We start from the raw sequence: 16606 nt of genomic DNA, 5'->3' as shown, positions 1-16606 counted from the left end.
GTAAAAGTGGTCCCAAAAGCTAAATTATATTCAGTATAAGAAACAATATGGTTTGTATTTGAACTTTGTATTCAGACTAAATGAGTTTCTGTGCTTGGGAGGGAGCCAGAGGCCACAGCAGGCCAACATGTTCAGTGTAGGAACAGAGGGCAATGTCCAGCTCCAACATATCAGCATTCTAGATATGCATATCTCCAACACATATCAATGAAAGAAGACAATGACAGGGAGAAATTAAAGCAATCACACCACAGAAAAGATACCAGAAAGGAACAGTGCCAAATTAACACACATTACAGTATACATTTTCAAGTAATTAAATAGGCAATAATTGCATGATAATAATTGGTTAAAGTTCAGTGCTTTCAGTGAAACCCGACAGGATGATTCATCTATTTACTGATTTGACCCCAGGACAGGGGGCATCATTATGGTTTCATTTGCAACAACTAAGAATTGTTGCCTCACCACTGTGTAATTACATCTTTTTTTAAAATGAAATTGCATTGGGTTAGTGCAGTGGCCTCTGGAAGTTCAGTGTTGTACACAGAATTCAACTGAACAGTGCATACAGTGGTGTGAAAAAATGTTTGCCCTCTTCCTGATTTCCGAGTGTTTTGCACATTTGTCACACTTGTTTCAGATCATCAAACAAATTTTAATATTGGACGAAGATAACCCGAGTAAATACAAAAAGCATTTTTTTAAATGACGATTTCACTGATGATGGGAGAAAAGTTATCCAAACCTACCCGGTCGTATGTGAAAAAGTAATCTCTCCTCTTGTTAAACATAAATTAACTGTCACTAAACACATTTTTTGGAAAGCTGAATTCAGTTTCACTAAACTCAGGCCTGATTACTGACAGACCTGTTGAAACAAGAAATCACTTAAATAGAACCTGTCTGACAAAGTGAAGCAGGCTAAAATACCTCAAAAACAACACATCATGCCAAGGTCTGAACCTGAGAAAAAGTCACTGACAGTTACCAATCTGAAAAGGTTTACAAAGCCATTTCTAAGGCTTTGGGACTCTATTGAAGCCATTATATACAAATGGAGAAAACTTGGAAGATTGGTGAAGCTTCACAGGAGCAGCCGGCCTACCAAAATTATCCAAGAAAGCATAGAGAACACATCTAGGAGGTCACAAAAGAACCCAGAAGAACATTAAAGAATCACAGGCTTCATGTGTCTCTGTTGAGGCCAGAGATCATGATTCAACAATAATGAAGAGACTGGGCAAAAATTGTCATACCACTGGTAAAATATGGTGGTGGTAGTGGGATGGTCTGGGGCTGTTTTACTGCCTCAGAACCTGGAAGACTTGCTGTGGTATATGGAACCATGATTTCTGCTGTCTACTAAAGCATCCTGAAGGAGAATGTCCAGCCATCTGTTCGTGATCTCAAACTAAAGTGCACTCGGGTTCTGCAGCAGAATAATGATCCAAAACACACCAGCAAGTCCACTTCTGAATGACTTAAGAAAAACAAAATGAAGACTTTAGAGTGGCCTAGTCAAAGTCCTGACCTAAATCTGACTGAGATGCTGTGACATTAGGGCTGGGGGAAAAAATAGATACTGTGTAGTATCGTGATATTTTGTTTGCTAATAATGTATCGATACAGGGACAGCAAAAATCGATATTTTGTTACAAAAAAGGTTTTTTTGCTCAGAGCATGTTGATCCTTTTTCTGAGCAAGAATCCTGACATTCCTTCACTGTCCAAATGTGTTTAACTTTTTTTTTGGCAGCAATAAACATGACAGTTTACTTATTTTAATTTAAGACATGTTTTATTTTAATTAAGTTTGAAACTTTTTTATTTAATGTAAATTTATATTTTGTTTTAATTTACTTTCAAATTCTTCAGTTGCTGAAGGGGCTGCATAGTTTTCATAAATTGCTTAGTTCAGAATAGCTATAATTGTACCAGATGGTTGCATTCAGTTAAGTTGGACTAGACTGTAATACAAACCGTTCAGTTTGTCAACAATAAAACTGACTGAAATGAGAGAAAGACTGAGTGCGAGACTTTGATATTAGATAAAATGAATATTGATAAAGTTTAACTTTATGTACAGAATCTGAATATTGCAAAATTTTTTTTTTTTTTTAAATCGCAATATCATATCGTGCGTTAAGTATTGTGATAATATCGTATCGTGGGATGTATGGTGATTCCCACCTCTATGTGACATGACCTTAAAAAGATGGTTCACGCTTGAAAACCCTCCAATGTGGCTGAATTATGGTAAATGGCCTGTATTTGTATAGCGCTTTTCTAGTCCCTAAGGACCCCAAAGCGCTTTACACAACCAGTTATTCACAGAGGCACACTGACAGAGGCGAGGCTGCCGGACACTGGCGCCGGGCCCTCTGACCACCACCAGTAGGTAACGGGTGAAGTGTCTTGCCAAAGGACACAACAACCGAGACTGTTGTGGGATTATAATATTATTTTATGCCATGTTAGACCCCTAATTAAAGATTGTGAATTATTATGTAGTTTTAGTTTGCATTATTCTCCTGAATTAGAAGAAGGTGATAACTATTGCATTTGTTAAACTGATTTGCATTACATTAGACCGCTGATTTATTGTGAATGAATGATATTGTTATATGATGCATTATACTGCTGAGTTATAAGAAATACTGTTCGCAGAAAGTCATCGCCTTATTTGTCTGATTAGAAGAGAACAGAATATACTGGAGTTTTCTGCCCCATCTCAGCAGGAGCAGATAAACAGGGAGCCAAGGTCGTAGCTTAGGCGCTGTGTGAGAGAAAGAATGTGAATGTTTAGGCTTTTATGATTAGGTGGGGGCCACTAGAGGCTATAAGAGTTTGATCAATGCTCCACCATTTTGAGATCTGATGCTGTCTGCGTACGGTGTCCATCTCCCACGCATGTGATCATTAAAATCATCGTTTGACTCAACCCGGCCGGACCAGTGTTGTTATTGTGGTTTTTCCTCTTGTATCCATCCCCAATATTTGAATCCGTAACAGTTTGGGGGCTCGTCCTGTGGTATTGGGGTGGAAGTTGGAGGTTTGGACGGTCCGAGGTTGTCGAACGGACAGGCACAAGCCAGTGGTCTGACGTGAGTGGGCATAAGCCGGCTTATACAAAGGTAAGGCACTACCTGTTGAATCTATTTCCAAAGTGTGCCAAATTGGACATGATAAAATTAAAGTCTACTCACTGAAATTACTGGTAGAAGGCCTGTTTTGATTTTGATGAAAAAAATCTCATGAGAACTGAAGCTGAAGTAATGATAATGAAACGTTGAAAGTGACAGTACTGAGTATTTAAAGCAGTTGGACTGCTGATTGAAGTTAAAGCAGTTGGACTGCTGAGTGAATTTAGTTTGATAGGGAATTGGTCATTTTGTGGGTTAGAGTCCCATTGGTCAGACAGGTTGGACCTGGGTCAGTCATACACTTGTTTTGGGGTATTGACTGTTGTTTCAAAGTATTATAAATTATTATAGAACGGCGGTTGGACCGCTAAGAAACGCAGTGCTCAGAGGTAACGCTTGCCAAGGCCGGGGACGCCTAGGCCTTGTACTCTTTGAGGGATAGTCAGTTGGTCACTGTCACATTCAAAATGGAGATATGTAATAATAAACACTGGTCCCCATCTTTTGGGTGCTCTCTTGAAATAGTCAGCAATTTAAAAGTAGGGGCATGTGCTGAGAGGTGGTGCTGCACAAGAACAAGAGCAAAATAAAGAAAAATTATTGTGTTTAGCTTTGATAAATTCAAATTAAAATGTACCATTACACTCAGAGGATCAATATGAAATCAAATATATGCTAATTTTGTATGAAGTACATGGCTGATAACTGTTCTGTCCTGAGCATTTGTTTTTACAGCACCCACTTGACCACACCAACAGTTTCTCGCCACCAACAGGGGGTACTTGCAAAGAATAGGGAGGAATATCATCAAAACTGGGAAAGGTAAGCCCCGAAGGGGGGTGATAACACCATAACTTTCACTTATGGTCAAATTCTCAAAATTTGACCCCAAACTAGAAAATTCTTCAAACATTTAGAGACAGAGTGGATAAACATAATGTCGCAAACCACATAAGGATGGAGCATTTGAATCGATAAGATGGTGAAATAACACGCAGTAAAATGTTGATCATGTTGATTCTGTTTATTCCAGTGTGCAGAGCAAGGCTATTATTATTAACGAAAACAAATGAAATAACGAAAACTAGAAGTGAAAAAACATTTTCGTTAACGGAAATAAAATAAAAACAAAAAAAGGAAAACTAACTAAAACTGTAATGAGTGTTCACAAAACTAACTAAAATTAACTGAATTTATAGCAAAATGTGTTTAGTTTCATTGATGTGTGCGTGTCCTACAATAGTCAAGGGTGAAAATGAAGTTTAGCTTCCAGATTTTTTCTTGCTGTCTCATTATGCCAGCAGGTGGCAAGTACGTTAGTCGAGTCGTCTGTGTTGCTGCTCCGTCCACGCGCAGAATCATGTCAGGAAAAGTCGGGAGAAAGCGTCAGAGTCCAATTTGGGATTACTTTGAATACGACTGTGTTTTGGATAAAGCAAGTGTCTTGTAGTGGAAAGAGACAAATTGAGGGGCAAATAAGGGACATTTCTAAAGGGAAAAAATCCCACAAACCTTAAAGTGCACTTGAAAAGTTCACACCAGAAAGCTAACCTAGCTTACCTTGAGAAGGTACGGGAGCACACTCAACCGTCATCCCCAGAAAACAGAAGCTAACCCCAGACAAGGCGGCGTGATGCATCCCGAGACAACAGGACTGGGATATCTACATGACTGTGTGAGTCAATTGCCTTCAAAAAGTTTATCAATTCATTTGAACCAAAATTACGAACACCCGGTGCTGCAAGAGTTAATAGTCTCAATACCCAAGGATAAGCATAAGAGCATGACTGATATGATGAAACTGGGATTTTGTTACACTTAATTATTGCAGACACAACTAAAACTATAACTGACACTAATCAAAACTAAACTGAAACTAAGGATTTTCAGAAAACAAAAACTAGACTAAACTAGCAAACAATTGGTAAAAACTAATTACAACTGATATAAAATTGAAAATCTGAAGTCGAAGCTAAATAAAAATAAAAACTAATGAAAACTGCAAAGCTATTAAAACCCTGGTGCAGAGATTGGCAAATCTGACCAGCAAATGTTATCAAATGGATTGTCGGAACAGTCAGCGTTAAAGTCACCTTTGACAGTCCAGACTAAGATGGCGTTGAACATCTTCAGGGCGGAAAAGGGTTGGTGTGACCAAGGTGTGGTTTGGCTTGTTGTATGTATATTTCAAGATCATATGGCTCTGGATGGACCAGTTACCAGGGCATGGAAGGAGGACAGACTCATTAAATGAGGAGAAGGAATTTCCTGCGATTGAAGATCCTCTGGGTGAGTGGTTGACTAAAAGCATGCATAAAATAAAAGCTATTTTTTGTTATTGATTGATAATTGGCCACATTTACAGCTGTATTGACTTGTTGTGGACGCAGTCTACTTCATGTTTAAGCACTCTAATTAACAGATTGAACATAGAGACATTAAAGGAAGAGTATGCAGCGCCACCCTGTCAGATGCCAGTCACGGTGGGGCTCAGTGATGAATCAGGTTAGCCGGATTCATAGCATGAATCAAGACAAAGATTCCCCTGCTGTGGTCAGTGAGGGAAAAGCAGGGGGAAATAAAATTTAAAAGAGGCATTCATAAACGTTTATGTGTCAAGTTTATTAATGGGATAAAAGGGGGTGTTTTACTGTTATTTTAGCATCAGCATTATTGTTACATCAGAATCATATAACAAACATTGCATTGATCATTTATTGAAGCTTTTGACATTATACTAACATTTGTGTTCCAGTGATTGTTATAACCTCAGGTTAATCTTCTATTTACAGGTGTCAGGATCAGTGTTGGTCAAGTTACTTGAAAAAAGTAATCAGTAACTAATTACTGATTACTCCCCCCAAAAAGTAATCCCGTTACTTTACTGATTACTTATTTTCAAAAGTAATTAATTACTTAGTTACTTAGTTACTTAGTTACTTTTTAAAAACACGATTTACAACCTGAAGAGGTGATAAAGTGATAGATCTTTCAGCCCAATTCTACTTTTTCTACATAATCCATCATACAAAATGTAATCAAATGGAAAAGTCTCTTTTTTTAACTTGTTTTATCAGTTTTAATCTTTTAACTTTATGCATCAAGCAAAACATTTAATTATATGCAACATTCTCTGACTTGAATAAATTAGTTTAACATTTAAACCTATTTTCTACACATTCCAGCACATAAAATAAAATATTTTTTGTGTTTTCACTCACTCTTTCAAACAGATGCAAGTAAAACACAGCAGAAAATAAATAAAGTCAAAGACTCAGCGGTCCTTTTGCTCTATTTTCACCTGTAAAGCAGGAGCAGGGTAGGCGGAGGGTTACCCTGGTGTAGGTGTGCTGCGGTCAGTTGAAGAATCCGCGCGAGTGTCTCTGTGAGTTTCCCATCACGTCGTAGCTACTCGGTGCTTGCTCGGAAGTTTAGGGGTTTTTTTCGCTGTAAAAAGAAGTTTTCTTCCCACGCACGATGGACGCTAATGTTTTTGTCACTTTTTATGGAATCAAACTCAAAGTAAGGTCAGTACTTCCACACTTTAAACGCTGCACGCTCATACTCTCTCCCGCACTCGATATATTATCCATTGTTGATCTGCACACAGCTGTTGTCACCAATGTCGCACTTGCTTACGTCACTGTCATGAGACATTCTGGCAAAAAAAATCACGGTTTTAGTAACGCAGTAACGCAGCGTTCCTACGGGAAAGTAACGGTAATCTAATTACCGATTTTGCAATAGTAATCCCTTACTTTACTCGTTACTTGAAAAAAGTAATCAGATTACAGTAACGCGTTACAAGTAACGCGTTACTGCCCATCTCTGGTCAGGATAATCATATGATCTTTCATTGCAGGTGTAACCATGATCATTTTTATACATATTGCAGTTTGTTGCTCATTATAGAGTTGTGCTCAAGTTAATAAGGGTTAAAAGCTACAGTCAACGCGATGTTTGGCTGATCTATGGACTGGAGTGACTTCGAGCATAGAAGGCCTCACGCGCTTACATAACACTGATATCATGTTTTTCTTGGCGATCTTTTATTCAGTTATATCTTTTGCTAAGTTTTAAGTAGTGGCAGTTAATTAAACGACATTCATTTAATATTACATACCTGATTCAGAGCATTACACACAGATCAACTTAACAATCTGCGAAACCTTGTAGCTGCAATATTGTGTCTCCATAAGGGACAGTTGGCTCCAGGAGATAAGTGGGAGTCAGTGCCTGTCCTCGAGAAGGAGAGAATGTTCCTTTGCTGTGTCAAAAGTAGTCAACAAGTTCATATTCCAGTGAAGTTCATATTAATGCAGGTTTTGTTTCTTGGAAATTCTGCAGACGCAGGCTCTGGGCGGAGCCAGGAGTTGAACAGATCTAACATGACAATTAAATTGGTTTCATTCCCTGGTACAGGCTGACAGGACTGGAGCAACGACACTGGATAGGAGAAGGTCTCATACTTTCTAAGATATGAGGTCACTAACCTTTTCTTTTAATTTTCTAGCTCCGTTGATTTGACACATGGGAACGTGTCAAAGAAGGGGGGAAGTTGAGTTTTAACATCAAACAAGGGTTATATGAACATCTTTATGACTTCATTTGTGTTTTAATAACTTAGGTATGGTAAAGCTTAAGCTAATAGTGACCCAAGAGGTTTCCGGACTTTTTTTAGAGATCCAGTGAGAAGCATAAATCATTATTTCTATGTTTAAGCGTTAATCATTGAAATGAACTGAATAGCGTTTAGATGATAAAATGCTTGTGTTCATGAGAAGCTGAGTACCACACTGGAGAGGAAACCATGGGACAGTAGGCGGAAGCAAACACATGATTTTTGGGGGGGGCAAATGTTAGGATTAAAAATGGCTAATTTGTTTTTGATGTCTTTTGTTAAAATGAGTGGTTTTAATAATTTTCAGACACACCTTGCAAATGTGCTTATAATGAGTTGGCACTCGGTCTTTTGAAGGTCATAAGCTTCGTTCGGCGTGATGGTCCAGACTGATAAAGTGTAGGAAATGCCTTGAGTGCAGAGGGCTAACAGCATTAACCCTTTAAGACCTACCATAGAACCAAGTCCGCCAGAGCTTATATCATATTTTTACATGCTGTGGAGCCATTTTTGGGAGCATTTCAAGTTGCTATACATCAATACAACCATTATAGCCCAGATTTTAATAATATGTATTCATTAAGTGCATAGTAATTACATAAATTGCAAAAAAGTGCAATAAACTACAAAAAAATTGAAAATCGTTTTTGCTTTTTTAACATATATTTGTAGTTAGAGAAATTTAAGAGGCTTATCCCTCAAAACTGTAAATACAAAAAAGTTGCACAAAATAGTTTCCCACCACAGGAAATTTATTTTGAGTGTCTTCATAGTTTTATTTTTGAAATACACCAATTTTTATACACTGCAGGAAAAACGAAAATAAATATTATACTGCAAATTTGCAAAAAAGCAGCATATGCATCAAAATAAACTATTTCCAGCAGTGCAATATGAGTCCTAAGCATCCCAGAAACGACACAGAAAGTCATAAAGTCAAAGATAACTTTTAAAAAGACGAGTATAGGCCCTGAGGCCCTGATAGTAAAAAAGACTACATTTCCGCGAAAATGACGTCACTTCCGGTTTCGGGCATGTAATGGCGGAAATGCAAAAGTTCGCGCTGACATCTATTCCAACGTAGGAAGTGTTATGACCAGCTGATTGGATCGGTAAAGCGTGTTTCTGGAATATTATGTTTTTGTTCCTGCAAGCGCTTTTTATTCAGTTTTTGCAAAGCTTTATGTGCTGATGGCATAAGATGTAAGTACAACTCCTCCGGTTTCATATGCAAAAAAAATTTTTGCGCTAGCTTACGTGGTTGCAGTGCTACCGGGATTTAAAAATAGTTACGCAAAACAGAGCGTGCCCACTCCGATCGGCTGTAAAGGGTTAACCATGAAGGGGTTGGCGGAAATCCAGGAACACCAGACCAACGAGGTTCGAGAGGCTCTTGGGCAAAAGGGGGACACGTTCCTGTTCCTTTTTCTGGGGAATACACAGGACACACAGGACCCGAGGATACACAGATCGTTGTTTGAAATCGGGGCAGAATAATCCCCTGATCTGTGCAACGACTGAAGGGTTGTCTAACCCCTGAGGTTGAAGAAAGAAGAGCAGAGGATCACCCAACTGGAAGACACTGGTGGCTGCAGCAATAAAATAAAGGCTAAAAGCTCCTCGGACAGAGGTTCTAGTCTGAGTACGTCTGAAGGGTATAAGGTAGCACCAAAATAAAGCTGTGGAAGAACTGGGGAGTGTCATCTGTACCTGCTACTGTTGTAATAATAGTTTTTCTTGCATCTGAACTGCGCAAACACAGAGGTCATCTCACATATGGTTCGCCCAACAGGGGGACAAAGGGCCTCAGGGGGAAGAAGAAATGAACCCGGCCACACTGGATTACAGGGTGTAGGTGAGCTCTTTATTCTAAAGAGCTCAACAGGGGGAGTGTGAGATTATAATATTATTTTATGCCATGTTAGACACCTAATTAAAGATTGTGAATTATTACGTAGTTTTAGTTTGAATTATTCTCCTGAATTAGAAGAAGGTGATAACTGATGCATTATACTGCTGAGTTATAAGAAATACTGTTCGCAGAAAGTCATCGCCTTATTTGTCTGATTAGAAGAGAACAGAACATACTGGAGTTTTCTGCCCCATCTCAGCAGGAGCAGTTAAACAGGGAGCCAAGGTCGTAGCTTAGGCGCCGTGTGAGAGAAAGCATGTGAATGTTTAGGCTTTTATGACTAGGTGGGGGCCACTAGAGGCTATAAGAGTTTGATCAATGCTCCACCATTTTGAGATCTGATGCTGTCTGCGTACGGTGTCCATCTCCCACGCGTGTGATCATTAAAATCATCGTTTGACTCAACCCGGCCGGACCAGTGTTGTTATTGTGGTTTTTCCTCTTGTATCCATCCCCAATATTTGAATCCGTAACACTGTCCAAGCCGGGGCTCGAACCGGCAACCTTCTGATTACAAGGCGAACTCCAAACTCTTGAGCCACGATCGCCCCGAATTACAACAATTCTGTAAGAACAAGCGGCCAAAATTATTTCACAGCACTTTAAAGGACTAACTGCCAGTTATTGCAAACACTTGATTGCAGTTTTTGCTACTAAGGGTGGCCCAACCAGTTATTAGGTTTAGGGGGGTAATCGCTTTAACTTTTTTTTTTTTTTTTTTTTTTACTCTTTTTAATAACAAACACCTTCATTTAATAAGTGCATTTTATGTTTACTTGTGTTACCTTTACATGAAAGTGTGACAAACATACAAAAGAACAGGAAATCAGGAAGAGTGCAAACACTTTTTCACACCACTGTATATGCCCTTTCCAATAACATAACAAATAATACCATATGTATTTGGTTACATGAAATAACAGTAACAATTAGTTCCATCGTAAGGACAGACTCCAGCTATAGGTGGAGAAAGGCCTTGTTATGCTCTTTATCCTCATGAGTTTAGCTTTCCACTTGTGGCAGCTGGTTAGAGTGGCACTCTACCAGCAGATTTCCACACCAGAGCAAGGACTATAGGGCAAGAGGCTCAAGACGGCTCAAGTATAAAAGGCACAAGAGACAAGAGCAAGTTAACCAACTCACTTGTAGGAAAACATGGAAAAACTGGACGCAAAGGACTATAGGTCAATAGCACCTGAACATTCGAAATAAGACTGATGGGATTGTCAATTTATATATTAATCTTAATGTTGTTTTGGATGAAAACAACACTGTGAAATAATTTGCAAGAAAAAATTATGTCTTTGTCAGTTTGTCCAGGTTTCCCAGCCACGTAAAGTCTATGTGTGGGGAAACACTGAGTATCTCTTTGTTATATGCCTTGATGTACTTACCTGGCTGTGTATAGCCGTGCAGAGAGGTGGGAGGCATTCCTGGGCCCGGGGGTTGGGTAGTGCTGTAAGACATGTTGGGAGGTGGTGGTAGTGGTGCTGCTGAGCTGTAAGATGCTGATGATGGCAGTGATGGCCCTGCTAAGGTTGCAGCTGGATTCACATGATTTGCCACAGGGCCCATTGGAGGCGCACTAATGGAGGTTGCTGGCCCCAGTGGTGGTGTAGGTGTGTTGTACTGCCATGCTGGAGTCATGGGCTGCTGAGGGTTGGGGTAGTAGCTACTAGAAGACACAGAAGGAGGAGGTGGTGTTGCCTGTGCAGGAGGCATTGGCATCCTAGGACCAGGACTGGGGCTGGCAGACTGAGGAGGGGTATGTGATGGATGACCTCCCATTGGAGGCCTGGGCAACAGTGGCTGGCCTGCAGAAGATGGGTAGGAGGTGGGTGGTGGGCCTGGCTGATATGAGCTAACTGGGGGAATAGGCTGGTATAGCCCAGCTGGGTAAAGTCCAGGGCCAGGGGGTGCAGGAGCTTTGGCCTGCACTGGATTGTATGGTGGTTGATTAGTCATCCCATAACTAACCCCTGGTAGCTGCTGGAGGGCAACAGGATTCTGTGATGGACCTGGAGACCAGAGGAGGATAAATACAGACATGTTAATACATTTTTCTCACAGTTTCCTCTTTGAGTAATTAAAATCAGACATGAAAATCATTTAATTCTCTGGTTAATTTTATGTCAATTTTATTTTTTTATAAAAACTCTTATTTCAATCCCTTTGTTTAGGGGAAAAGATCTGCCTGACTACTCGCCAACATTTCACAATGGCTGCAGCTCTTTAAATAACAGTATTGTCATGTAGGATAAGAGTTATATCTGAAATTTAGCCTTCGGTTCAAAAGCAGTAAAGCCTTTAGCGTTACAGAGAGATGTAACCAGCAATGTTATAGATTTCAAGCTAGGGGCTATTTTTTGTGATTCAAGTGCATTTTAATTAAGGCAATCCACTTGCTTTAAATGTTTTTATATGAAAAACAGATGGCACAGTGCTGGCAGTGAAAACTACACGGATGCATCAAATGACCAATGAGCCGACAGCCCAGAGGAGTAATCTCTTTACTTGGATTTAATTTGTTGTGATTTTCCCTCAGTGACAGTGGGTTTCAGGCTTACTTACTGAACACAGCAGTGATAAAAGCTGACACCTGTGCACCATTAAAATGCTGTGTTTACTGTGCAGATACTAGGCTAAAAATGTAACACAAACATCTCAGTTTCAAGAGTGTCAAACATTAATAACAATAGGCGATGTAAGATCTTGTTATGAACAGGAAACAGTTGTCAAATTCTAAATAGTTATAAGGAAGAAGGAAGGAAAGCAGGACAAAAACTACCAAGAATGATCTAATCAGCACACTTTAATTTGCAGCATCAATGTGATGCCATTTGTGGCCAAAACGATTATGTAATGCAAGCAGTTTCACTACTATGCATTTATTCCTTTACTTTATAACTGACAGCAGAGCTAAGTCAGCAGAGTGAAAAGGGATTAGAAAACTTTTCTCAACATGCAAAGATAGATGACGGAACATAATCCAGTCATCTATGCCCTTTCTAAGAGCAGGGAAATTCTAAGAAAATCAGAAATCATAAAGTGCCGAGTGTGATATCAGACCTTTCACTCCAGTAAAAAAACAAAAAGCATCTAATGGTAAAACAAGAAAAACTTCACTTACAGAGTAGGAAAATACAACCCATGTGAATCTAGACTTGAGGGTGTAAATATGCATTACAATGATTAAGATAATGAAAGCAGCTCTAAAGACCACTTTATGACAGCAAGTTCAAATAGTGAGGCTGTTAATGTACTGGCGCTGTTTAACTCCAAACACAAAACTAATAATTTCAGTTTAAATGGGAGAATGCCCATGGGTAAGTGCTGTAATGAAATTATTACTAAATTGTCTTCAGAAGTTCAACCCTGTGCTGCCAGAAATACTAATACTCAAGACAAGAAAATGAACCAAAGATACAGAGACAGCGCAGACTGTCAGCTTTAACTTGAATACTAGTAAGGCAGTCAGGAAAGCCTTTTGAGTCTAGTCCACTGCAACTTCTGGCTTTAACAAAAACTGGGTATATGATAATGATACCGAATAAAATATAAATCAGTCAAGAAAAAAACCCAACAACAACAAAACACACACACACACAAAAACCACACCCTCACCTATGAGCATATGCAGGGGCTTGTAATGGACAGTTTCCTTATAACTGCCTTTAGTCTTTATACACGAAGCTTAGCATTATAATATGACATTTCTGTCCATTCATAAGTGATGGGAATTACACCTGATATATGGAAACATTTTTTAAACAAAGATCCATATTCACACATTAACATTTCATTTGCATAAAGATAACCCAGGATAACAAATATTATTCAAGTCATGCCACCCAGCTTTATTGATGTGCTTGATGGGTTTTTTTCTTGTTGGTAATTGGCATTGTTTATTTTCCACTGCTGTATTTTTAACTGAACTGCAATTAGAAAAAAGAAAAAGAAAGGAAAAAAACAATGCTATATTAAAATGACCAAAATCACGTGTACTCATTTACAACTTTTGAATTGGAGCTGAGGTATTATGACCTAGGGATGCTGTTGTCTGCACAGAACAAGAAAGTTATTTCAAGTGCAGACTAATTTGATTGTGAAATATCAGTACTCCACTGGAAAACCATAAAAAGATATGAATAACCTGAAATTAAGACATTTATCTGTTTCAGGCTGCTTTGCTTTAACATATTTGGATGGTCCCCAACGTGCCACATGTACAGAAAAACGCAGGACGCAGACAAGCCAGAGCTTTTAAGCCAGCTGAAAATCCGTATTGCACAACAGTGAAAGAACTAGTAAACAAGCAAATGTATTTATTCACTGCCACTAAAACTACATCGGGAGTTTAAAAAAAAAAAAAAAAAGGAAGGGAAAAAAGGTTCAGACAAATCCAGCAGCATGAAAGGAAAAAAACAATTACTTTTCAAGTTATCAACGAGCTCGCATTATATCTACGTATATTATATTATGTTGTGTGGAGAAAGGTCGGACAATTGAACACCTGTCTCTATAATTGTATGGTGCCTGATGAGTCCTATAATCAACCTGTTGGGCTGCCACCTCGACAAGGGAAAAGTAGCAAACATTCAAACACTAACTAAATGTGTATGTATAGCGTAACTTAAAGAAAGAAACTATTTTGGTCACGTTAAGTCATCATGGTAGCATAGATCAAGATTAACCTCAGCTCTACACCTGACAGGTCGCCCCTACTTAGCCACCTATCGTTACAGTGTTACTAAGCAAGTCAGTTAGCTAACAACTAGCATCAGACACAAGATCCAAGAAGTGCCGCTAGTGCTCGTTTGTGACTACCGAAAAGCCAGTTAGCGGTTAGCTACTTCGCGTTGAAGTAAATATATTTAATAAAAGTTACTCACCATTTGCGTATGTTTGCCCTGTCCCAGTCCCATTCTGAGAATTGAACCCCGCAGTTGACATCTTGAAACAGACACCAGGATCTAATTTAGAGGTGCTTGGTTGGCGAAAAGCTAGCTACGACTTTAGCTGGCTAACTAGCTGGCTAACTAGCTGGCTGACAGTCGCGGGTAACGTTTAAACCTGTAGCTCTGACGGCGCGTAGCCTGCTCAAAGCGTCGTCCGCGGCGACGTCTCCTATTATCTCAAAAAAAAAGTTGATTAGGTGACTTGTTGACGATTACAAGCCCATCGCCATTATCAAAAAACCCGTTCGGCTATCTACGGGTGAGTAACGATGGGCCTGGTCAGAGTAATCGTGTCAGACACTTCTCCCCTTTCACCGGAAGCTGGGATCACCCAGCAGGATCAACGTAGAAACTGTCGGGCATGCGCAGTATTTACACGTGGCATTTCCTCCGGTGCACAGGATTTTCCAGTGTACTAGAAACATCATCGAGTTCATGGACAATCACTGTGCATTTTTTGAGAAGCTGCTCATTTAATTGCACGTGAAATACAACCTGCGATACTTTTTCCAACGTATGGTGGAATCCTCTAATCTAAGTTAAAGCACTAAAAGAATATGCTATAGTTTGTCCCCAGGTGAATTCTTTTGGACATAACTGTATGGAAAAAACAACCTTGGTTAGTTGGGAATAAGCTTCATCTTTATAATAGGATTAATGTAGTTTAATTCACCTTTTTTGCATTTGATTAAACAGTCAAGCACTGGAAACATTTAGACTTGACATTGAGTTTCCTTACAACTTCTATGAATTCCGAGCTATTTGTTTTGTCCTTGCATGCAACTGGGAAAAATCCAGCATCATTGTTTTTAAAGTGATAAGAAAGTCAAAGGGAATACATTTGTACATTATTTTTTTTAATCACTGGGGAAATTCCATATGAATAAGAACTGGTGGACAAACTCCAAATCAGATGTTTGACCATTTTTGTCAAGAAATGCAGAAATGTGACAACAAAACTTTAAGAATAATAAGTCAGTTAACTATAATTTGTTAATTTTCTTTTTTCGTTTTTGCCAGGACTTTATCCTTCTAGTCATATGCACATAATATGATGTAGCCTATACATTTTGTGCTTATAATATAAAATGAAATAAGAATTGCTGAATGTAAAAATGGTCTACAAGTCCTATACATTTCAAATAATCTGCAAAATAATTACATCCTACATGACCTGTGTCTATCTTGGGATATGATGTTAGTGTTGTGGGTGTCTGACCTGAAAGACCAACACAAAAACTGTATAAAAAAATGAAATGAGCAGACTCTGTTTCATAAGAAAAATTAGATCCTTCAGTGTGTGCAGATACATGATGGAGATTCTCTATTACTCAGTTGTGCAAGCACAATTACTTCGCAGTGGTCTGCTGGAGGGTGGCACTGTGACTGGCTACAAATTTAACACTTTTGAAGCTGGAGAGCAGATCACTGAACAAACTGTTCCCATCATGGATTAATCCGGACCACCCTCCGCACCGGTTACTGTAGAGAGACCGCGAGAGAAAGCACCTTCTCTAACAGAGTGATTAAGCTCTGCTGACATAAGTACAGCTACATACCACATCACCCTCTATAATAAATAATATAATAAAATACACCTGCCTCGTAGAGAAAGTATTTGACGGGTATTTTTATTAATATTAATATTTTATCATCCTTAAAATCCTGTTCTGTTCACTCGTGATATTGAGTTTATTCCTTCAACTTAGAACTACTATGAGATATCATGTGATGATTCACTTGATGGATAAAGTCCTCCTCAGAATGTGACCAGTTCCCAGGAGGACTATCTTCTGCACCTCCTGAATGGAGTGCAAGATTTTATTAGTATAGTTTTCCATTTCTTTCTTTCTTATTATTATTTTACTATTAATTTGAACTGCTTTAAACAAATGATTTTCTAAATATGAGATAAACAAAGTACATCTCGTCATATCAGAGCTGACATGGACTTGCCTAACGAGATTATT

The 16606-nt window shown here is 38.9% G+C and overlaps 1 protein-coding gene across 3 annotated transcripts in view; it reads right to left on the bottom strand.

Moving 5' to 3' along the window:
* The window catches only part of sec24a (SEC24 homolog A, COPII coat complex component), a 32960-nt gene extending 17986 nt beyond the window's left edge, over window positions 1-14974 (bottom strand). For all 3 annotated transcript variants that reach the window (XM_004561765.4, XM_004561766.4, XM_004561767.4), the window contains exons 1-2: window positions 14571-14974; window positions 11073-11696 (exon numbers count right to left, since the gene is read on the bottom strand). In XM_004561765.4, the coding sequence (XP_004561822.3) occupies window positions 11073-11696; window positions 14571-14631 (685 nt within the window). In that variant the 5' untranslated portion in view covers window positions 14632-14974. The remainder of the gene's footprint in view (window positions 1-11072; window positions 11697-14570) is intronic.
* Between the last annotated feature and the right edge of the window lie 1632 nt (window positions 14975-16606).

The sequence above is a fragment of the Maylandia zebra genome, linkage group LG10, assembly GCF_041146795.1.
Source record: "Maylandia zebra isolate NMK-2024a linkage group LG10, Mzebra_GT3a, whole genome shotgun sequence".
NCBI lineage: Eukaryota > Metazoa > Chordata > Actinopteri > Cichliformes > Cichlidae > Maylandia > Maylandia zebra.
This window is presented reverse-complemented; position numbering and strand designations above follow the sequence as displayed.